At 36.9% G+C, this 24298-nt stretch overlaps 2 protein-coding genes and 1 non-coding gene across 3 annotated transcripts; all 3 read right to left on the bottom strand.

Moving 5' to 3' along the window:
• Window positions 1-279: 279 nt before the first annotated feature.
• On the bottom strand, window positions 280-4772 carry LOC117289003 (tRNA-dihydrouridine(20a/20b) synthase [NAD(P)+]-like). Its single transcript, XM_033769896.1, has 2 exons — window positions 4595-4772; window positions 280-2686 (listed from the first exon to the last, which is right to left on the bottom strand). The coding sequence occupies exon 2, from the start codon at window positions 2625-2627 to the stop codon at window positions 1620-1622; it is 1008 nt and encodes a 335-aa protein (XP_033625787.1). The 5' UTR covers window positions 2628-2686; window positions 4595-4772; the 3' UTR covers window positions 280-1619.
• A 956-nt stretch (window positions 4773-5728) lies between these two features.
• Window positions 5729-19662, bottom strand: LOC117288994 (protein phosphatase 1 regulatory subunit 36-like). Its single transcript, XM_033769881.1, has 16 exons — window positions 19495-19662; window positions 19265-19332; window positions 16739-16825; window positions 16260-16396; window positions 15570-15636; window positions 15047-15145; window positions 14300-14440; window positions 13594-13636; window positions 13245-13327; window positions 12061-12210; window positions 10359-10388; window positions 10069-10158; window positions 9684-9743; window positions 8406-8510; window positions 6656-6687; window positions 5729-6451 (listed from the first exon to the last, which is right to left on the bottom strand). Exons 1-16 carry the CDS (start codon window positions 19522-19524, stop codon window positions 6375-6377), a joined length of 1299 nt encoding a protein of 432 aa, XP_033625772.1. The 5' UTR covers window positions 19525-19662; the 3' UTR covers window positions 5729-6374.
• On the bottom strand, window positions 19143-19215 carry Trnav-uac. The gene has a single exon. It is a non-coding gene; the product is annotated as a tRNA-Val (tRNA).
• Window positions 19663-24298: the final 4636 nt, after the last annotated feature.

Here is a 24298-nt window from a genome sequence, read left to right as displayed (position 1 = left end):
ATGAGAAATGAAAAAGTAAATTAATTTTACTTCAAAAAAAGTTAATTGTAAACTCATCTTAATGAGGCCGACAGTATCTGAGATTCTCAATAAGACGCTACATACAAAAACGGCTTTAAGAAATTTGCTTTTCTTACATTTTGTAAACCATTTACGAGTCAACACATTACGTTTCACATAATTAAAATTGGCTAAAACTATTGACTTAATAATCATAGTTATCCATCGAGTTCTTTCGACACACATTGATAAAAGGACTCCGAAAGCATTGAGTTTTATTTTATTCTTTATTATTCAATTCAGACGATTGTATTTCTTGACAATAAAACATATCAAGTTAAAATACCACTAAATTTGTTAGCAATTCCAGAATGCTGCAAGTTTTTTAATATAAGAAAAACACTTTTTTTTTCAATCCAGACGAATGTTTTTTCTCAAACATGATACCTACTCAGTTAAAAAAACATTAATCAAAATAAATCATTAAAAACTCTAAAAAGTGTACCTGTTTTATGGTTAATTTCCTTAGTTTTTGGCCCATACTATTGTCTATGCAAAATACGGCTGATATTGTTTATGTTACGACTTCGGATCGCTAGGTGGCAGCATACATCACAGAGCTGCTTAAAGGCGGGGTATACTTCTGGTCATTGCTCCTCAAGTTGATAACCACAACTAACTTTGGTTAAGAGCAATGGATAGCTGTTGAAAACATTGTTAGAAACGACCCCTTTGAAGTAGTGTAGTTTTAGAGAAAGTGGTAACTTTTCACCCAATAATCTGAAAGCCTTTCTCAAGTATGAAAACACAACTTTCTATGCAAACAATGGTGTTTTTCCTTTCAATACCTTCTTGCAACCCCAAAGACCAATTGAGCCAAAATGCTCACAGGTCTGTATTTTTACACATGATATTTGGATACACCAAAATGATGATACTGGTCTTTTCTGATTACAAAGAATATACCTTGCTTTAACGCAGAAAATATTACTTAAAACATTTCTGCTAAGCAAAAACTAGCAGAATATCAATAATAGGCGGTACATGAGAGATCGTAAACCTTATTCTGGTAAGCATAATTTTGTTGTTCTTTGCAACTTTTTGTACTTAAAAGCAGCTCTATGAAATTGGGCCCTGTTCACAGAGCACTGTTTAAAGGTCATCAGGATGACTTGTCTTATCCAATTCCAAAAAATGTCATGTGAAATTTTATCAAATTACATTACTAAAATTTTTAATTACTACAATTAGGAGGAGTCTCAGTTTCTTTCTTGGTTTAGTTTTAGTATTAGGGTTAAATTCTGAGGTTAAAATTAATTGTGTTTTCTGTTAGAACAAAAAATGTAATTGCATCCTCTTTTGGCCATTGGTTCTCTTTGGTATTGGTAAAATTGACATATTAAATTTGGATGTTCATTGAAGCAGGCATGGAGTTACATGGAGGCCGAAGAGGCAATGTCCTATGTTGCCCCTGGTAGTGGCCTTGGTGCCCCTTCAAAGGTTTCCATAGATATTTTAAATATTTCCAACGGAAGAGCCCTTTGTTAAATGAAAGATGAAATTCCAGGCCTGCATTGGTACATCTTGGAAATGATGCAAACAGAAACATTATTAATATATTATGATTCAGTAAGTTTTCCATTTATCAAAAGACTATCAGTTCCTGGGGTTTCCGAAGAGCATCTTATACCATAGTTCTCTTCAAGGTAATCCATGACACCAGCAGTGCTAGTAATAACATTAAAGACTCGCCGTTCTGCTCTGGTCAACACCTTCTCCATCATGTTTATTAGATGATGATGGAAATACTGGAACTGTGTACCCAGAGATACCGATATATCAACCCATTGCTGCACACAATCGATTGGTGTTACAGTGTGACCAGCGTACATTGCTGGATTCTCTAGGATTCCCCTAGCAGCCATGACACCATCGACACCCGTTTGCTCGCAAACTCTATGAACATCGGTCAAGCTCTTTATATCTCCATTGGCAATCACAGGTATTCCAACACTCTCTTTGATGAGTTTCACGGCGTCATGGTTTGCGGGTTCGGTTCGATCATGAACGGTTCGGCAATGAACTGCAATCCAAGAGACCCCTGCACTCTCTGCCTTCTGACATAAGTCCACGGTGTCGCGTAGATTTCGATGGATTCTTATCTTGATCGATGTGGTGAAGTCTTCGCTGCCCGTCCTTGCCCAGGTCTGCCTCACCATGTCCCTGACTAGCTCTGGCTGTTTAATGAGATGAGCACCGTAACCATCACACGTTGCCCAGCGTTGCGGACAACCACAATTCAGATCGACTCCGTCCGCATAAGGCCTGACAACCTCTGCTGCATCAGCCAAGTCCCTCGCATGTTTGGCTGCAAACTGAACAATCAGCGGTCTGTCCTCTCTGTTTGTTGTAAACTCATTGTCTCTTGCCTTGGTAGATTTGACAAAGCTATCTGCCATGATCATCGGAGTGAAAGTCAAATCACAATCATATCTCCTAACCAGTGTTCTAAAAGCCAGTTTGGAGTACCTCACCATCGGGGCACACATCTTCACTGGTTCCTTCTGCTTAAACAGATCCGTAATGGATCGACTTTGGAAAGTCGAGTCTTCATAATTTCCCTTCATGGTGGTTCTATGGTTTTAAGTTTGAGTACATCAAACAATCCACTGTCCGAAATCTGCTGCTGTAGGGCATCAAAACAAATTGAAAATCTATATAAAAATTACAATGAAATAATAACTCTCTCTCATAAATCTGCAGTTGCACCCAATTTGTTACAATGTTGTTTGCGCTGGAAATAATAAACTCAATTTCATCCATTATAATTAGCTGGCACCATAAAAAAAAAACAATACACTTTCCATCTCCGGCAATTTTAATAAAAATGTGGATTTATTTATCTGTACAAGCTTGTGAACTTGCTATAAATTGAAATGCATTGTCTGCCCAAAACCGCAAGAAGTCTTGTACACGCAGTTCGCACAACACGTCACATGCACACAGTGCAAAGTCTTATTTCTTGAGTGAATACAAAAGTTAGTTAAAATTGATATTAGAAAGTTTTGCAAGAAATCCAAACGACCTCCATGCCATGATAGGCACAGATCTGATTCTGAATCAAGCGATGAGGATCCTGAACCCAAAGACAAACACCCCAGGATTTTATTGGCCAGCCCCCTCTAAATTTAAGTTTGCCCCCCCCCCCCCAGATTAACAGGTCTTGCGCCGCTGCTGCTTGATCATTATGATTGATTGGGCAAATCAATGGTATTTCAAAAAGTGTAGCATAGAGAAAAGTACTTTCAAATTATTACTCATGTTGTAAAACCATGTATCAAACCTTGGTCGTACAAACAAAACACAGAGGTCAAAGTATAGCCCTGACTGCAGCATGCTGGTACCATGCTACCTCCATGCAGGTACATGGTAGACTAGAGACTCTAGAGTGTCAGTCTCTGTTTACAAAAAAATACTGATATCTTCAGTTAACTAAACTGAAGGAGTGCGTAGTGTAAAGCACATTGGATGAGCATATTTTCAAAGTTTCCGTTTTCAACATCAGGGCCCAAGGTACATATACAAATAGGGGAAACTTGACCTATTTTTCATTTTTTTTCTCCTTCATATTAGTACAGTGGCGTGGGACTGTGGTTTGCATAGAGCTGCGATCAGCGTATGGAAGAAAAAGTGTGCAATCTCAAAATTTTTGTTTAAAAACTGGTCCTGTGGCTTCGGCTCTCCTGCCAACACAGTTTAATGTGTACAAATGTACACTGCTCCAATATTACAATTACATTTAAGCATGTAGTGTAGCCTGTAGGTAATGAACAGGGACCAATGTCATAGAATACTACAGTACCACTGCCTGAGCAATTATTGAAGAATACCAATAAAATGATATAGAATTACACTAGACTAGGATTAGAAACCATACACAATAAAATTTACTTCAGCCATAACACTACTCTACTTCCACCCGGGTCCCCTTTTCCTGGATATCATTTAATTGTTGTTCAAAAACAATTAAATAAATTCTTAAAAGTAAAGGTTGCCACATTCTATATAGTTGCGATCCGACGGCGACGCCTAAGGCCGTCGGGAGGAGGGTTACGTTATCGCAACTACATTCTATACTGCAGTGCACATAATCAGACCGTACTTCTAGAAACTATAACTTAAGGAACTTTGTAAGGAACCGGGGAGCCTTCTACTAGTTTCTAGAGAAGTAATCAGACTGCACATCTTAGTACATTCACTGCACTGCATTTTACTTTGAAGTTTTAGTTTTAGACAACAAAAATAAAGTGGAAAATTCCTTGCCATGTAAAAATTGTGTACACAACACACAGACCCCCGTCAGAGTGATTCAGGTTTCTATGGCACAAAACGAGTAATCCGAATCAGCTACATCATAACGATTTCTATCATAACATTAATTTGAGCTAGCTGTGCTGCTAGCTGCCGGGCTGCCTGCCTGCTATAAATGTGTTGTGAACTACCATGCCATATATACTACACAGTCACAGTGTAGTGGTGGACGTGCAGTTAAACTGCAGTACGAATTATATATAAATTATAATTCACTACCTACCCAAAGAAACAAGGTACTTCTGAGACTGTTCGCCAGTGTTCTCGTTCAGCATGGGTGGTTTTAAGGTCACGACAGCTTGTGTTTTAACGATTGGTGAGGGATTGAAGTTGTCCTCGAATCCCATTTTACCGTCGTCAGCCATTTTAGTTTGTACCATGTGTTGCGCACAGCTGGAGAAGAGGTATAACGCGCCAATTGTGTTTTTATTAACTATAATGCAACATTGTTAAAACTTTTTACAACGTGCGAGATGGTGCGAGGGTGCCACCGCGACACCATTCGAATGTTGAGATCCAGTGTTTTTTAAAAATAACATTTGGAATAAGTTAAAGTGTTGATTATGTTTCCTTCACAAATGTGAGAATTCAAAGATGTACACATATCGCACATATCGATCTCTGATGCAACCAAAGGGTCATGGCTTTTGATTCTTTCTTGTTGGATCATTATTTTTCGTGATTGTTAAAATTACTCTTTGGAAAATAGTTCCTTGGAGTTTATTGGCACTAGATTTTGAGTATTTGCGGGTAGGTAGGTATGGTCTTAGGCTAGGACTAGCCTACGCATGATAGTTAGATCCGTTTGTGGTGTGATTTGAGCGTAGATCGAAGACACGTGCACCCCAATGGAATTCAAACTGGAAAAACCGTCGAGTTAAGTTGTCGATAAACATACGTTTTATTATAATAAAATATATTTTTTTTACAATTTCGGGGTGTTTTATTTATTATTTTCAGCATTTAGGATGGGTTCATTGCTTCTATTTAATTGCTACTATTTAACCACGGAGGAAAAATTATTTAACCAAGTTCCCCATCCTATCCGAATATGCATTATACATGTACATGGACCGTCAGCAAATCATAAAACGGAAACAAAAGTTGACTAACGTACAGTGACACATGTAAGCGTGCCCCAGAAATGTACTGTCGGAATACATAAAAATGCCGAATTTTTAATTAAGAAGTCAGTGTAATTCAAACTCGGCAGAAAATGTTTCACCAATTATTTGTAGGAGAGACCACAGGAAGGCAATTTACCAAGCAAAGGCTGTCTGGTCACTACAGGTCTGTATACATATTCACAAATCATGGAATCAACACATGAGAAAAAAGACTGACTTCACACATCCAATGTTTTAACAATTCAATTTAATCGAGAATATATACACTTGAATTATGATTTATTTTTCCACTTTACAGGCATACAATGTTTGTTTTCACACCAATGCCAGATAAATTATCTTGATAAGAAACAGTAAATTACATCAGAAAGGCACTGAAATGGGGCTTGTTTAAGATAAAGACAAAAAGACACTTGGCTAGAAGTTATACCTTGGGCAATTGTCACGTGTATTAATGTTGTATGCACACTTTAATTCATATTCAGTTATGTGAGGGTACATCACACATGCAAGTGCTTTACAAAAAATATTCTTATTTTGTTGACTTAGTACTAAATCATACATGGTGGTTAATTGCATTGTCATATCCAAATGAACAAAAGTTCATTAAATGAAAAAGAGAATAAAAAAATAAAAAAATAAAAAACCCAAACCACATAAGTGTTACAGTTAGAAAATAGACGATTCTTTTTGCTTAACAATTACTTTTAAGACACCTCTTGATCAATCAGGTCAATTTAGTAAGAGGAGTTCCCAAAATATGCAAAACCACTTTTTATATTAACTGCACAAACGCCATCATAATCCTGAGCTGACAAATTACTCTTAAACGTCTTGACTTTTTCTAAACTGCTACATAAAGCTTGCTTTCTCTTTCTACATGTCATCATCATCATCCGTGAAGATTTCTGTTGTTGCTTGGGACATGTCAGTATGATGCCGGCTCAAACCCACTGAAAAAACAAAACAAAAAAACAAACGTTTTAAAAACGCATATAACAATAAAGTCTGCAGTCCCTAAAATCTACAGACATTTTAAAACAAGAGAGACTGGTTCGTGTTAAGTAATATTTCAACGTATTTGTGAATAGTTTTCCCCCCTTTTATATAATTTTAAGAAAACATGTAAATATGAATAAAAAAAAATCTTTTCATACCATGTTCAGGACTTGGAGTTCCATACTGTGAACTGCAAATAAAAAGAGAAAATAAAGGTTTCAGAGGACAAGATTTAACTGCACACAAAAATAGTTCAAGCATCCCTTATTTTTTTTTTTCAATTACGGTTTTACTAGTATAAACACACATAGACAAGGAACAAGTGATGCAACTTTAGTGTTGCTGCGTTTTAAGCGTGTCAGTGAAAAGTAGCGATAAAAAAAATTAAACCAAGAAAGAAATTGAAAGCTTTGCTCGGTGAAGTTGTTGATAACAATGAAATTCACACTATCACAGCAAGGTCAAAATCAATCCAAGAAAAATTCCACCAATTGCTTGAGAAATAATTTAAATCTATTTTTATTTAACTCTATGATTGTGAGAAAGTAAAGCTTTCTGTGATATTTCTCCACTGGACTAAAATACACTACGTGTCTTAATAATAGTAGAGCGCACTAACCACTTCCAACTCTACCTAATTTTACAGAAAGTTCCCTGAAAATAATCAACCAATCGTAGGATGTTCTGATGAACAAATTAAAAAACCTCTCTGACTGAGGAAACTTTCCCCGTATTTTGCTGAATGTAAACTCCCTGATTGTTGTATACAATATCCCTGATTGCAAGATGCAAATGTTGGCAGCTATGGTCATAAATATTTTCAGTTCATTTGGCAGGGAGTAAAACATTGAGGGAAAGATTTGGGTTTATTTTAAATGCCAAAATCAGGTTTGTCCTAAGCCTCTATGTATACAGATGTAACACAGTGAATGCAAATGGAATCGGTGTACAGTGTACAATGTGCAGGCATCAAGTGGGAATTGTGCTTTCTTGACGACACCAGTCGATTGGTGTTGTGATTAATAAGTATCACACCGCCACAAGGCTGTCAAATCACACTCTCAAGAGTCATCACAGTTAAAACAAAATCTTGATTATGACGTGGATTAAAATTTCCCAAAGTCAGTAAACCAGTGCAGTCAAAGTGTGTAACAACAATTATGTGACACGAGAGAAACAAATGGACAATTCTTACTCTACGTCCAAGTCAAGGATTGCTACACAGACTGGTACTTAAGAAAAAAGAGAAAATTTCATCAACATTCTGGTGAGGCTTGACGTTATTTCGTAAGATTCACTTGGAAAGTTAACAATAAAAGGATTGGATGTTTTTCCTCCCCAAACACAGTGCTTCACAGAACTGCTTCATATTATTTCTTGTGCAGAAACAGTTTACCAGCCACAAATCCATCTGAAGTATATTTTTATTGTGACTGGTCACCTGCAAATGTTTGCCTCGACAGTACTTTCTGTTTGGCAGCTCTATGATTTTAAGTAATTGGCCGACACCAAAAACAAAGCATTTAGGACGTCATATTGGATGAACCGTCACCTATTCCACTGGATGATAACTAAACTCTCAAAAAGCCACCAATCTCAAGGAGCTTCAGTGCATGAGGAGCGCTCAGAAAAAACAGTTTTCCTAGGCTCCCACTTAAATCTTCAATTTAGCTCACCCATCCAGGTGAGGTCGGGAAAACTATCAGTGTGATAAATAATGGTGTAATATCTGCAGCTAATTGTTTAATGTTGGAAACGAAATGTACATGTTGCCAGTCTTGTGTTGTTGTGTGTGTTTTGATGTTGGTTTTCTTTGTTGTTCGTTGCTAGTGTGTTGTTGTTGCCATTGTTGTTCTTGTTGTTCTAGTTGTTGATATTGTTGTTGATTACCCTTGAATGTACCCTTACCTTGATTTTGCCTGGTCCTCATCATTCTCTTCATCCTGCTCTGAGCCTAGAGGCGCAAGCGTCAATGTGTTGAATTGGTCCAAAGGCTCTCCAATGATTCCAACTCTGTAATACATTAAAGGAACAGTATCACAGAAGAGTACAGATACATTCATTTAGTTCAGCCACAGTTTTCACGATACATAAGACCACTGTTAACTGTACTAAGTGACAACTTCAAATCAATTCAATCAACAGTTATTTTCATATTGGTGGAAAGAGGAGAATAATAAACACATTAAGTACAATTATTTAAGTCAAAGACAGTCGAGAAGAGGTCAAGAAAATAATGAACGAAAATAAAATGAAGAAAATATAATATAAAGCCAGAAAGGCTTGTTTTGAAATGGCCAACAAATACAAACAATCTTACTCAAAGAGGAAGAAACAAAATACAATATTAATATGATAAAACAACTAAAATGAAGGTGGTATAATAACAGAGTTTTCAAGATAAGGAACAGGCAGGAATGCATACAAGAAAGGCATGGTTTGAAGCATATGACCAGAGTTTGATAAAACAAACCAGGACACAATGAAATGATGATAATGGACATTTTTTATAGTGTGCCAAATTGTCTGTCAAAGCAGCTAACATTTTAAGATAGGTATGCCAGGTTTTTGATTTATGTGTCTAATATAGCACCTTGTACAGGTGTGCAAGATGATGTGACACAATCTGCAGCCAACCATGCCAGAAACACAACGGTGAACCCTTTTCTTGGTGTACTGGGCCCAATTTCATAGAGCTGCTCAGCACAACAATTTCTTTAGCATAAAATTTCTTCCTCCATAAAAACAGGATTACCAACCAAATTTCCACGTGATTTTCAGGATAAGCAAACAACAGCTGAATACCAGCAACAAGCAATATGAAACAAATGGAAATTTGGTTGGTAAGTCTGTTTTTATCAAGGAAGAAATTTCATGCTCAGCAAATTTTCGTGCTTAGCAGCTCTATGAAATTAGGCTGGTTTCATTACATGGATTACACAACAAACGGAACTCTTTGGCTTGAAGTTCTACCTGAAGGCTAAAGCAATATTGGTTACGTGCCTTACTTAAGAACACAAATTTCCAGACAGGGACTCAAACTCTGCTGATCACAAACACCAGAGCTTGATTTCGGTGTGCTAGCCAATGATAACGATAAATTTGTAAGCAAGAAAAAACATTTTAAAATCACAGTGTAAAATGTGGTAAACTTTGTCCCCCGATAATTATTATATAAATACTGACCTGTGGTTCAATCTGACCTTTCGACCCGACTCATATTCCTGTTGTGGGCCAGTCTGGTTTCTGAAAAAAAAAAAAAAAAAAAAAACCCATAAAAGTAAAGAGATGTGTGTCTTATTTAGTTTTACCCTCAACCCTGTGAGAAAGGGATTTCACGAGGCATGATTTCCACTACCTGTTGTCCCTCTTAATACAGGTGAAACAAGCATAGCATGGTAAGTGCATGCCTATGCACACACATAATGGACTGGCTGGGTGAATATTCACATCAGCTTTTAACCAGGTAGGCCAGGCCAGGCCAGGCCAGAAAACATTTGGCATGTGAACACGTCGTCTAACATGAAGTGGTTAAAGGATAATTCTACTGAGGAGCACCAATGTTACTTACCCTTGGGCATCCAGAGTCATTCTCTCAAACAGATAATCATTCTTCTCCTTAGGTGTAGGAAGTAACGACACAAGGACTGGTGAACGTTGACTAGTGTGGAGGAAAAAAAGAAGAAACTGGTGTAACATGAATTCTCAACAGAAGTGAATTATTCCATTCCTCTATAGTATTATCATTTGGTTAAATATTGATTCTGATCTATCCATTTAAAATACTGAATCATACTTCTTTTAAAGTTTGGTTCAAAGGAAAATACAGTTTTGAGTGTTTCATGATATGATTAAACTTACGTTATTATCTGTGTAATTGCTGGACGTTTCCTGAAGCAAAATAAAACAAATTAAAAAATTTAATAGTTAAAACCAAACTTATAAAACAAAATAATAATTCTGTTATCTTAGCAATCTTCATTAAAATTTCTAACATCTGAATAAAAAAATAAAAATAAACAGCTTTTGTGCCTTATGCAAGGCCCCAAACAATTTTACAAATAATACATAAATCAACAAATATTTAATACAGAAAGATACAACAACAAAATCAGCAGAATGCAGAACAACTGAAATACATAAAAAGTAAAAAAACACAACTACAAAGGTTTTACAAAATAGAACGACCTCATTTCAATGAAGAAATAACAAACTGGCACTGCAGAGAAGAATGGGATCATTTAATGGCAAAGCATACCTTTGGTTTTAATCCTATATAAATGTAGGATGTATAATAAAACTGATTTTCAAATATTTCAAAACGTGAGGCAATCATGTTTTTGAGATATATATCACAAACAAATCCAGAGCGAATATGTTCGCGCAGTAGGAACAATCCCTCATAGGAATACACAATCTAAGAAGCTTAATTGACAGTAAGTTTCAAGTTTCGGGGCATAAAAAACATCATATATTTTTTACATAACAACATAACATTTCAAAACGTGAGGCAATCATGTTTTTGAGATATATATCACAAACAAATCCAGAGCGAATATGTTCGCGCAGTAGGAACAATCCCTCATAGGAATACACAATCTAAGAAGCTTAACTGACAGTAAGTTTCAAGTTTCGGGGCATAAAACATCATATATTTTTTACATAACAACATAACTTTGAAGTTTAAATATTTCTCAAAATGCTTTAATTAAATGCCATTTAATTTAAGAGTGATTACAGCAATAAACATCTAGTTTCATTATGTTGACAAAAGGAGAATAATAAACAACACATCAAGTACTAATATTCAAGTCAAAGACTGTCAAGAACAGGTCAAGAAAATAATGAATGAAAATGAAAACAAAGGGGACGAAACAAAAAATAATAGTAATATGATATTACAGCCAAAATACGGTTGGTATAATAACAACAACCAGGCCGGAGTTTTGAAGATAAGCAACAGGCAGGAATGCACACCAGAACTGAGCTGAGTATTGGGAAACCAGGGGTGGATTTCACAAAGAGTTAAGGCTAGTCTTATCCTAAGTCAGGACGAGTTACTCGTCTTAACGTAGGACTAGCCATACATTTTTAATATCTTCTAGGACTTGTTGCATCCCAAGTAATCAAAAATGATCACCACGGAAGCTGCTACACTAAGAGCAAGTTCGAGTGCGCACATTTAGTCCACCAGTGGTCGACCACAGACTAGCAACGCACATGCGCAGTGATGTACTCACCCGAACGACTCGTTTGGTAGTCTAGTTAACCTTCCGCCTTTTCACTAAAGTGTCACTGGTTCCCCTCTGCGCTTAACACATGTTAGAATGGAACATGCTGTTTGGACCAGTGAAAAACCATAAGCTTGAGGCTGGTTCCAAACGGTCGACCACAGTAGTCAACCAATGGTCGACCAGCCTGGGTTCGAGTCAAAATGGTCAACCTTTAGTTAACCATTGTGCACACTCGAACTTGCTCTAAGTTAGGACTTGTCCTAACTCTTTGTGAAATTGACCCCAAAAGAGGCCTTAAACCGACCCAAATACCCTCCCTTTAAACTCACAATTTCTTCCTCCTGTACTCGGCTGGTGAGATGAGTTTCTTCTTGTGGAAGTCAGTGTCCATCTGCTCCTCTCGATCCTTTGCATCCGCATCCTCCTCAGGGGCATTCTTGATGCGCAGAGCTGGGTTGAAGACGTCTGATCTTAACATTCTGAAGTCAAACATTGCGGTTAAACAATTTTCATTTTGAGAGGTTTGCAGGGACACCAGTCTTGGTTTCAAGACCATGGTACGTGTGGGTACACACAACCATCATTCAGATCTATATACACTGTACACTGTACATGTTTTCAATGATTAAACAAAGAGGGGGTGCTTTGTAATTTTGTTCCCTAGTTACCACCGAGGGTGAGATTTAGATGTCGGTTGGGAAAATAACACTAGCCATAGCACCATCTTTTTTTATTCATTACAAATGCACATTGACACAGATCTGAACACTGGTGGGAACATTGGTGTGCACGCAAACGCCCTGGTCTAGGGACCACGACTTTGGGAATAATCCCTCTTTTGTGTTAATAATAATAATAATATCGAAGTCTTATATAGCGCACGTATCTACCAAACAAGGTACTCCAGGCGCTGAGTATATGCATACTTTCAGAAAGATAGGTTATTGCAGTGATGGATTCTGAGACCCAATTATGTAGCACTTATAAGGGTTTACAAGGTGCTACGGCGCATTAAGCAGCCACAACCAGGAACACCGGGGCGAACCCCTTCTCTTTTCGATAAGTGCACTGGGATCTTTTACATGCCTTACACAACACATGGGACCAACAGCTTTACGTCCCATCCGAAGGACCAAGCAATGGTAAAGTGTCTTGCTTAGGGACACAAGTGTCACGGCTGGGGATTCGAACCCACACTCTGCTGATCATTGAGCAGTGTTGTAGCTCTAATTAAACCGATGGTGTTCAACTAACTATAAACACTTCAATCTGTATGTTCTGAGTGTCTTCAAGAAAAATCACCTACTCTTGTTAGTTTTTGTGGATGAGACACTGCTCAATGATGCATGGCAGACATTTTTGAACGAATTAAACAAAAGAAGAAAATAATAAACTATTAAAATTGAAACTGCTTTCCAACCCAAATGATAGGTGGTATAAATGTAAAAAATATCTCCTGGTCTGATATTTTAACGCTAGTAGAAAGTCAAAGGCCAAATAAAAGAAAACTCACCTTCCCATCTCTTTGTTAATGAGCTCATAATCTTTGCGGCGAAACACAATCCAAACCAAATGGACACAAAATCTGTACAGTGTCTGCAAATTATGTAAAATAAAAGTACATAAAAATTAAGATGGAAAAAAGGCAACGTAGAACTAGATTCTACACTTCTGTTGGTTATTATAGAATGCCTCTGAAATTGATCTTCATCCCCCTGTTGGTCATATTCCTAATCTGCAGTTTGGTCTAAGCTTATTTCTTGTAGTTTTAGCCTGGGCTGATTTCTTTCAGTCTCCTTCTTTCACACTGACAGTATTATAAAGATAATGTTGTTATCTGTTATCAATAAAACATACATTACCTCATAAATATCTCTGTCTTTGTAAGTTGATGACACTCTCTCACTGTTCAAAAAATGAAAAACAATGGTTTGAAAAGCTTTATAGGTAATGTCTCCATTTCCACCTCGACGAATCACTGCCTTGGTTATTTGCATTCTCAATTCTTAAGATCAACTTTGTTTCAAAATCCTAACTGTGGAGTTCCAATGTAATTTGGAATAAGACAACAGATAGTCACAAGTTACAACAGTTGAGGCCGAGTTTAAGTTGCTTCAGTTAGAAAATATTTGGTGACAATAACAGAAATTTGATAAATATACACCTAAAATTGAATTGAACCAAATTTAATTTCATTTATGCTAATTGTAACGCCAATGACTCTCTAAAAAGCAAATCTTTTCATCACTGTACTAGCCAAGAAATCAACGGTGAGAAGAAAAGCAAGAAAGACATCCTTCTTCATCAACACAATGCAACAGCATATTCCCTGCAACTGTCAGTACCACACGTAAGGAAGGTAGTTTTAGCACTTAAAGGCTAACTAGTTACATAAAAAAAGTGCATGAGCTTTGGTAGCAACAGATGAAGTATTTGCTACTAAAGCTCACTTTTTTTTTAATGTAGTAAGTAAGTCTTTTTAAAAGTGATACCACTACCTCCCTTGTTTATCTATCAGACTAACACAACTATTTTTAAGTTTAATTTCACACTAGTAAAGAGACGAACCTTCCACATCCCATGTGATGATGATCTGGTAATCCTAGGCCCAAGATGAGAACGCAGTAACTCTTGGCTAATTTATGCTGAGCTGCCTCCATGCGAGATGTAATCTCTGCCATTGCTTTCTTCTCTGCCTGGCTCGGTTCACTACAGAAATATTGTCAAAGGATACAAAATGTTTGTCAGCACCATAGAAATATCTCATTATGTTGAAAAGTGCAGCTTGAGTACCAAAGTAACGCCCGGTTCATACTTCTTGCGAATGCAAAGCAAATTTTGACGTCACTGGACTGTTTCTGCAGTGAATGTTTCACTGAGCACTAGTCAACTGTTGCAAAATTTTTGTTGCGAATTTGTGATGTCAAAATTTGTATCGCCTTTCGTGTTAGCACAAAGTATGAACCGGGCTTAACTTTATTATGCTCCGATCTCTCTGATCATTCAGGAAAAAAATGCCCTCTCCTGAAAACGATCAGAGAGTGACTGCTCTATGTTCTGATACCCTCATGTTCCGACAACCCTTAGTTCTGACTAGAGTTAGGGTTAGGGGGTTAGAGTTAAGGTTAGGACTGGGATTAGTATAATACATCAGGGGGTCGCAACACAGCTTTAGCAGCTCTATGAAATTGGGCCATGGTCTTGGTTTTATAGTGTCATGAAGTACCTAGCCAAGCTTAATCATGGCAATATGAATCAATGGGAAAAACAAACAAACAAACAAACAAACAAGCAAACAAACAAACATGAACTTACGTTGTCATCGTCTTTGGTTTACTCTCCAAAACAATTTGCTCAAAAAATGATGAGAAATAGTTGAGAAGACCGAGAAGAAACTCATCAAACTGATCCAATCTGAAATAAAAACACAGATTAGAAAATGGATTCTCATGAAAAAATAGAAGCTTTTTTAGATACAAAAACCATGACTAGATTTGGGTGTAGCGTGTTAAAGAGTGTTGTTTGCAAGTCAAGTAGCCTAGTGACGAGTGAGTGTGGGTTCAAATCCAGGTCATGATACTTGTGTTCTTGGGCAAGGGCACTTATTACTTTAAACTCATCACCCAAGAGTATATGGGCACCTGAGAGGGTAGAGTTTATTTATTTCAATGATAAGAACACAATAAATGCCTACAATTAATAGCTATTCAGAGTAATTTGACAAGTCATTGCATCAAAATTGGGATTGAGTTCACAAAAAAGTTGTATATTGGAGAAATACATGAATAAGAAGTGATACTTGTGCAGATACATGTATTCAAAGGAACAGTATACTTACTCATAGAGACACATCTCAAATGAATGTGTTTGGACATTGACTTCAATCAGTAAGGACAGGACAACAGCTGCAGAAAATAAAGAGATTATAAAAAGCATTAAAAGTATTAAAATAACATTGCTGCCAAATTGCAAATTGCAAATGGCATACATTTAAGGGCATATTATAACAAATACTCTTGTCAATTTTAACTTGTGCTTTTGTCAAGAACAATCTAAACTGCCAAACGATTTTAATTGCTTAGCAAAGTGTGATGTCACAATACAAATCACTGTGGTAATACTGAAAACTCATCATAAAAAAAGGAATCTTAGTGCTTTGTAAAATTGAGTGCAAAATTTAAATAGACCCCTTATATATGTCGCCATTGCATGCTAAGGTCAAACAATAGAAAGGAGAGCTACGCATGTATGCACCACCATGCATACCTCTCAGCCAAAGAGGTCTTCATTTGACTTCAGTGAGGGGGCTCAGGCCTGTGTATGCTTCGTTGTTGAAAGGGCAAGGGCACAGAGGCATTTTTTCTTTGGTGAAGGGCACCCTATGGGGAAATCGTAAACTTCTAATTGAGCATTTCAAGGGCACCAAGGCAATTACCAAGGCAGGGGCCTCCGTGAAGTATCAGGCCTGTGGGCTATTGAAACATGCATGGGGCCTATTGGATGAGACAGAAATATAACGCTGACTTACATTTGACTCTTTGAAGAGTGACGGTTGTTTCTTTGGTAGCTTTTGATCGAGCCGACTTTGATGTTAGTCCCCCCTGCCTGGCTCCTTTGGAGGCTAACCCTTGTCCTCTGTCCACATCATAACGTACTGACTGGGCTCTGAAAAGTGTTAAAATGATTTAAGTACAGCTGTTTCAATGAAAGCTTTTCTAGAAAAGGTCAAGTCACTTTTAATATAAAGGCTTGAATGGAAATGTAAACAAACAATAAGATAATAACAACAACAAATTGAACCACATTGATCAATCACCATCAAACTCGCTTCTTAAAAAAGGTATTATTAAAAAGCTTTTAAGGTCCAATTTTAAAATAATTTGCCAAAAATTCTAAGCAAACATAATCAAGTAATGGACCACATGGGAAACTGACTGGGTAAACTTGAAATCATATTGGGTTGAACAAATATGAAATGTTATTAATACAAAAACATTAAACAATTACCTGTCTTTCTTTCCTGGGTTGTCATTGAACGTGATGTTCTTCTTTCTGTGTCCTTTCTTATCCTTCTGATCATTTGATGGATTAGCACTTTACAAAAATAAAAAAATAAATAAAAATTGAGAAATTATATATCATAAATTGCGGTTTGCAAGAATGCTTCTTATGGCGTTGATGTTGATACATCTGTTCATTGGTTTACCAATAAGAAAATAGTTAGCTGTTGCAAACCTATGGACCTATGGTATAAATGCAAATAGTAGTTAGTGGCCTGACGTTTCGACCCTAAAAAGACAATAGTAGGAGAAAACGTCAGGCCACTATCTATTTTTTAATAGTGATAATAATGACAATAGTTAACATTCAAACACGCCATGTCTGTCAGACTTGACACTCGTGCCGTGATTGAGAGCAAAGATTAGAATTGAGTGAATAAAAAATATCAATCTTACTGATTGAGTTTAGGAACTATGGAAGAAGAATTTTGAATTGTGTACTTGAGGTGCAAGTTTACAAATAAGGACAAACACTGCATAATAACTGCACTGGAAAAATTCAAAATGAAATAATAATAAATGAGAACTAGTCAACAAGATTGATAATGATATTTGTAAGTGTGATGATATTTTTGACTGATAAACAAAATAAGGAACACCAACAGAATTGTTTTATCATAATAACAATAACAAATTCTTATATAGCGCATTTCACAATAAACCGTATCAATGCGCTTTACATTAGTCCCCTGGTCATTGGGCCAATAAACATCCCTTTTATCTTTCTCAGCTCCCATTAGGGAGTATACAGCCCGAGCTGCCGTGGCGCTCCGAAAGCTTTTCATTCACAGTATAAACCTCTACCCTCGCAGGTAGTCACAATAGATTGATGTTTTTGGTTTAAAAGACTCTCTAATTTGGGAAGAAGGTTAAAACCTAGACCAAAATAATTACCAAAACTTCTCTACTCAGTTAACTGTGAAGAAGAAATTGTGTGGTAACTTATTGAGCCTCCATTTAAAAAAAGTTACCCTGTTGACAATATGAATGTGACAAAATAAGAGATTGATTTATCTTGATGATATCTGCACAAAAAAGTGATTCATATTAATGGTTGTTAGATCATAGAATTTGAGTGAAAATTAAATGTTCATGTACATATGTGTACATAGGAAGTTTGTTTTTCAATTTAATTAATACAAACTGACAAATTCTAAAAATAATGTTCATCTGATGGTATCTCTGCATTTGTGGTCATATTGATGAAGAATGAGATGAAATGATGAAAATGAAATGAAATTATGACAGAGTTATTGGGCGATTTTTAAATTAATTGGGCAATAATAATGAGCCCACCAAAACTCTTTGTGCAGTTAAACAAGTGCTATGTATGCTAGCATTAGTCACTGCATCAAATGAAATGGAGTGTGAAAATATGCAGGAATCATGGAATGTGATGACAATTGTGAAAAAAATGTAAAACAAAAAGACATGACTGAATATGATCTTTCACCTGTTGGGCATCGGTGTGCGATAACTACTGGATGAATGTAGAATTAAAATGATAAAATGTAAGGGTTTCAACCAATTTATTTAATCATACATTTTAAGTTGTACATTTTTCCGTGCAGTGCAAATAAATTCCCATCGTTAAGAAGAACTTGAAGTTGAAGGGATTACAAAAAATGCTACATTTAACTTTTACAAAAAAACTGTACTGTTTAGGATTGGTAAGGATACACAAATCTCGGCTTAATTTTAGTCTAATGAGTAAAACTTTAAAGGCAGTGGACACTACTCAAAATAATTATTAGCCTAAAACTTTAGGCGCCCCCCCTCCCCCCCCCTACTTGGTAACGAGTAAAGGGATGAGGTTGGTGGTATAAAACATTGTGAGAAACGGCTCCCTCTGAAGTGGAGTAGTTTGTGAGAAAGAAGTAGTTTATGAGAAAGAAGTAATTTTCCACGAATTTGATTTCAAGACCTCAGATTTTGAATTTGAGGTCTCGAAATCAAGCATCTGAAAGCACACAACTTCCTGTGACATGGGTGTTTTTTCTTTCATTATTATCTTGCAACTTTGATGACCGATTGAGCTCAAATTTTCACAGGTTTGTTATTTTATGCATATGTTGAGATACAGCAAGTGAGAAGGCTGGTCTTTGACAAAAAGTTCATAACAAGACAAGTCAAACCATACTCTATGGTCAAACTCAGTCCACTAGATTGCTGGTGGAGCCATGGAGGTAGAAATAGACATCCCATTACTTTACTTTTATATTGATTGAACAAACAAAAATGTTAAATCTAAGTTTAAAAAAAGATCCATTCATTAACAATAAGTAAACTTTTTGTGAGTTATACATGTCATGACTGGGGGAAAAAAAATTAACACGCCATATAAAAAATCTTGGCTTCGCCCGGGCTCGAACCGGGGACCTTCTGCGTGTAAAGCAGACGTGATAACCACTACACTACGAAACCACCTTGCTTCACAAAAAGAAATATTGCTTTATAAACAATTCACACTAACCTTGATTGGAACTCCAGTGAATTTGAATCTTCTTTCCAATACCACTTTCCAGTGCTTGGAGTTAGTACCTTGGATTCGAAAAATGACGATACATTTTAGACAAAACGGCAATGCCAAGACCGCACACACTTTCTTTATGCACACAACAAACAAACAAGAACAACATAAAACACGAACGAAACAAACTTTCCTGACTGATCGAAACGAAAGGTTAGAAAGAAAATACACACCTCTTCGGTCACAAGCACCGTTTTAGCCATAGCTTCTTTTATGAGGAATGCACAGTGTATGTTGATAAGACAGACATACTTGGATAACACGACAATTGCAATCAAATTGTACGTACAATTAATATGATTATTTGGAACTTGGCTCAGTGCATGGATCGTGTTTATGACTGCAACCGCCGCTGTGTGAAATCGTCCACGCTGGTGCCCATCAATAACCACCCGTTATTCAAGCGTTTTGTGAAGAGTACCAATGAAATCTCCTAGGAACAACGCAATCCACATGATGCGCGATGATGAAGAGATGACACTTCGATAGCTCTGAAAAGTGACAACCTTAGTAAAATTTAAGGGGGGGGGGGGGCACAAGCAAGGGGGTGAACAATTTTTTATTTATTTTTTGGAGGGGGGGGGGGGTGGTTCCCATAAAAGTACAAAAAAATAAGTAGAGTAGGCCTAAACAAATAAACAAAACAAAAAAGTCCTCAAGAAGCATCCGCAAAAAAAACACAAAAAAGTCTTTCCAGATCCCAACGTAAACAAACAAATAACTTAAAAAGTTTGTGTCGTAGTAGTTGCGATAGGGACTTTTCGTTTTTGACGACGGATGGTTCTGCGACAGTAAAGATGACATTTGGCGTCATCTGCGCATGCGTCGGCTTTGAGGACGGTCGTCCCTCAATTTCTACGACAGTACTTTTGGGATGAATCTTCGTTGTGCTGAAAAACGACAACGTTTAGCTGAACAACCGTCGCAGAACCATCCGTCGTCGAAAACGAAAAGTCCCTGAACGTAACCCTGCTGCCGACGCGTCGGCAGGAGGGTTACGTTATCGCAACTAGTGTCGTAGGCCTTTACTCCGACTCCGTCGTCCATCCCACAACATTCCCCCACATTTGTTATCGTTTTATTAGACATATATAGGCATAAGATGTAGGCCTATATATATAGAGGACGGAGGCAGACGATGGACAATATGCAGAAACAATATATAAAGCTGCAATTTTTTCTGAGGGCGGGGCACACTATCCCCAGAGACACGCCCCGCGTCCCATCACGCGGACAAGGGTATTGTTGTACATTTTCTATCATGTTCGCCCACATACAAGAACTTCAACTGGTTATACGGCCTGCCCTTATTCGACGCCTATTTTAAATCCAAAAATAAAAAATTGTCTGGCCGGAGTGTAAATTATGATGAGGGTGTAAAATTCATGGAAAACCAGTTTTGTCAACATCGAAATTATCAAAGCGTATACAACTTGAACAGTAATCAATGGCACTTGTAGGGCAGGGGTAAACAAACTCCCATAGCATCAGTACAACATGATTAATATTTTAAAAAACTACACAAAAAATACCCAGAAGTCTCACAGCTTTTTACAGTAATTATTCATTGACTCTTGAACTTTAATCCTCTGCTCAATTAAATATGGTGAGTCCAGTGCTCGACAAGTAATTCCCTCTCTAGGTCAATGGTCAAAACACCCCTACATGTGTAGTTTTTCCAACCGTCCGAGCCAGTCCTATACCTAGGACCAATTTTTAGGGTCTATGAAATTCTGCAAAGCATAAAGGATAGGACTGAGAAAAGTGAATATTGAGTGCCAATATATCTGGTTGAATAATTCAACCATAGCAGCATCATCTTTTTGTGCTTCCTATATAAATTTATAAAATTGGGGCGTAGTCCAAAGTTAGTGAAAACCCTATCATGTCCATAAGGGCCAATGAAAACATTCCTTTGGACAATTTAGGTCTTTCTAGACACAGTTTCAAGGCAAATGATTTGTTGTTTAAAATTCTGAAATCATAAAAAATTCCAGTGAAATCACTGGTCTGACACAAAGAATAAACCTCCACCTAACACAACATTTTATAAATTCATGACGGATATCTTTATTGTACAAGGCATCCATATCATCAGGTCATGCAAGTTTTTAACCTGCACTGAGAACTTTTAAATAAGGTTGTTAAATAAACCAGAAAAGAACATCATTAGAAAGTACAGTTCCTACACAAAAATAGTTTAAAACTTCACAACAAAAGTGCAGCATAATGTGGATGGTACAGTCACACATCTGGGCCCAACTTCATAAAGCCTGTTAGCACAATAACTTGCTAAGCAAAGACAAGTTACCAGCCTAAATTACATCAGGTTTACATTGTTGTGACTGGTGCCCACTCAGTTTTTGCTTAGCAAAGAAATTATTCAAGCAGTATTTTCTGCTAAACAGCTTTATGAAATTGGGCCCTGATGGTTCAATCTCTGAAAAACTTTATGAATATTTAACTTCATAAATATTCAATTGGTGTTAAATATCGATGATAAAGATATTTGTCAAACTGCTTTTCATAAAGAGATTCTGTGTTGAAAACTATTGTGCTTTAAATGTGCAACTTAAGCGTCATTTCTGATACCTCATGCCAAAATTGATTTGTAGACAGAATTAGACCTCACAGTGCACCTGACAAACCACTTGGGAGCCATTTGCATTAGCCTTTTTGAGGTATTGTGGACACTATATGAGTGCACCGTCTGGTTTGGGTGTCTACAGACAAATTTACCCAAACCAAATAGTGTCACAGTATATTGTGTCCACTACCTCAAAATGGCTTATTAGGGTTAGTTAATGCAGAGAGCACTGTGGAAAACATATGCTGTGGTATATGGTTGGTGCCAGGATGTTTTTTTCCTTCAGTATAGTGGAAAGAATTCTAGACAATGAGTTGGTTATCTGTTATAACGAGACCAGTGGTTGGGTACAACTCAAGGTAAAATCATTTAACAATTGACAAAGAAAGCTTTCCAGACTTTACTGATTTGGATCCAAAAGCTGCACAATCCTCTCACCAGAATGTCTGCAGCATGGAGCAATACTTACTCCATGGTCTGCAGAGTCAACTTTAAAGTCTTACATTTTGCTTCAATTTCCACATTGTTCATTTTAGTTTCATACTATGGAGCAAGAGGCAAGGTAGACATCTACGTCAGTGGTTTAAAGCAAGGTGTATTGCGATTGCTGTTGCAGGCAAAAACTTATCTTAAAGTTTGTATATCATCAGGGGTTTTTGCACAAAGGAGGCTCTGTACAAAAGACCTCAGCACCACTTAGGTTTTGTGTGTACATCCGAATAGTAATGAACCACTTTTTCACAGGTGTGTGTTGCAAGGGCTATTTTTTGAAGATGTGAGTTTTTTGCACAGCCACAATGAAATGATATTGATTAATGAATATACACAATATTCAAAAATGAAAACTGTTTCTTCAAACAATTTTATTCTGCAAGAGTGTTTTGTTTTTCCACATAACATTCACCAATTACTTCTTCATTTTCCACAGGAAATCTTGAAAGTACTTGCTTAAGTCAAGTTTAACTTAGAGGAAAGCTTTGATAGGGGACCTTGTTATCTTTGTCTTAAAACAAGTGCAAAAGCCTCCATTCCAGCTTATTATGCAACATGAACATAACTTAGTTTTAGTATAGAAAGTACATTTCAAGAAGTAGAAATCCAGAATATTGAATTTTATATACATTTTGTGTTTTTTGTACAACATGGCTTCTTTCAAAGAGCACCCAAAATACAAATTATTTTCTTGGATAAATAAATATAATACATTAACTATACAAGAGACTTGCCATGTAGTAAATACTACAGAATAGTTAAGTAGATATACCTTGTTAAGAGAGGTCAATACTCACTACGCTGGTTTACCCTGACCCTTATAGCCCAAAATCCATCCCGGTTCATATTTCCTGTAAATGCAAAGCAAATTGACGCCACAAAAAAGCAGTGAACAATTTGCAAGAGTTGAGCTGTTCTTGCCAAACAGTTACGACAAAAAAGCAGAATTGTGAAGTCAAATTTGCATTCACAGGAAGTACGAATTGGGCTTTAGCAATTTACTTGCCCAGACCTGACCCACGCTTTTACCCCACCTGGGTCCAAAAAAGTAAATATTCATTTGTGAAGCCAGAGTCCTATTTCATACCCTTGAAACATAATCTGATTAATTACTGTATCAGTTTTGTTTTGATTTGTGTAGATTCTTGGGAAATGTCAGAATGTATGGTCAAACGTGAATATAAAAGTGATTTGTTTTAAACATCTAGTTAGAAATCGAACAAATCACTGAAGTGACTTCAATCAGAGGTATAATTGTTTTAAGCACTTTTGTTCAAGGAGTATCAATACAAATTTTATGATAACACATAACAAATAGTGATTGGTATCCATTAAAAATTATCCATCAGTAAAAAAATATCAAGATCTTTTGGGACAAAAAAAAATAGTGTAAATGTGAAAGGAATATAAAGACAAAATTATTTCAAGGATTCTTCACAAAGTCGGCCTGAATCAACTCCAGTAAAATTTTCCAGACAACTACACGTTGTTAATGGCTGATGTTTGTGACCCATAGAGTTATATATAAGAACTAGAGGGCGCACTGGTGATGCTGCTTGCACAAACGCGACAGGACCGCAAGATGACAAGTGCGCCATTCTGTACGCGCGTTGGATATGAAATACGCGTTTTAAGTTTTTTTATTGAACGCTCACGCGATACTGTTCAACTTACAAAATGGCCGCACAAACACACGCTGTGGATGGCTGTTTTGTCAACTTAGAAAATGGCCGCCTGTGTGCATGCCGGAGCGTGTATATAGGCCAGTGCGCCCTCTAGTTCTTATACATAACTCTATGCTGTGACCCTATAGCAGAGTCTTCCCCTTAGCCTTTGACAAAGAATCTGCTGGGGCCGTTAACAATGTTTGCATTTATACCACAGGGCCAAATTTCTGT

Source organism: Asterias rubens, chromosome 1, assembly GCF_902459465.1.
Source record: "Asterias rubens chromosome 1, eAstRub1.3, whole genome shotgun sequence".
NCBI classification, from domain to species: Eukaryota; Metazoa; Echinodermata; class Asteroidea; order Forcipulatida; family Asteriidae; genus Asterias; species Asterias rubens.
Note: the sequence above shows the minus strand (reverse complement) of the source record. Positions and strands in the feature narration are given on the sequence as shown.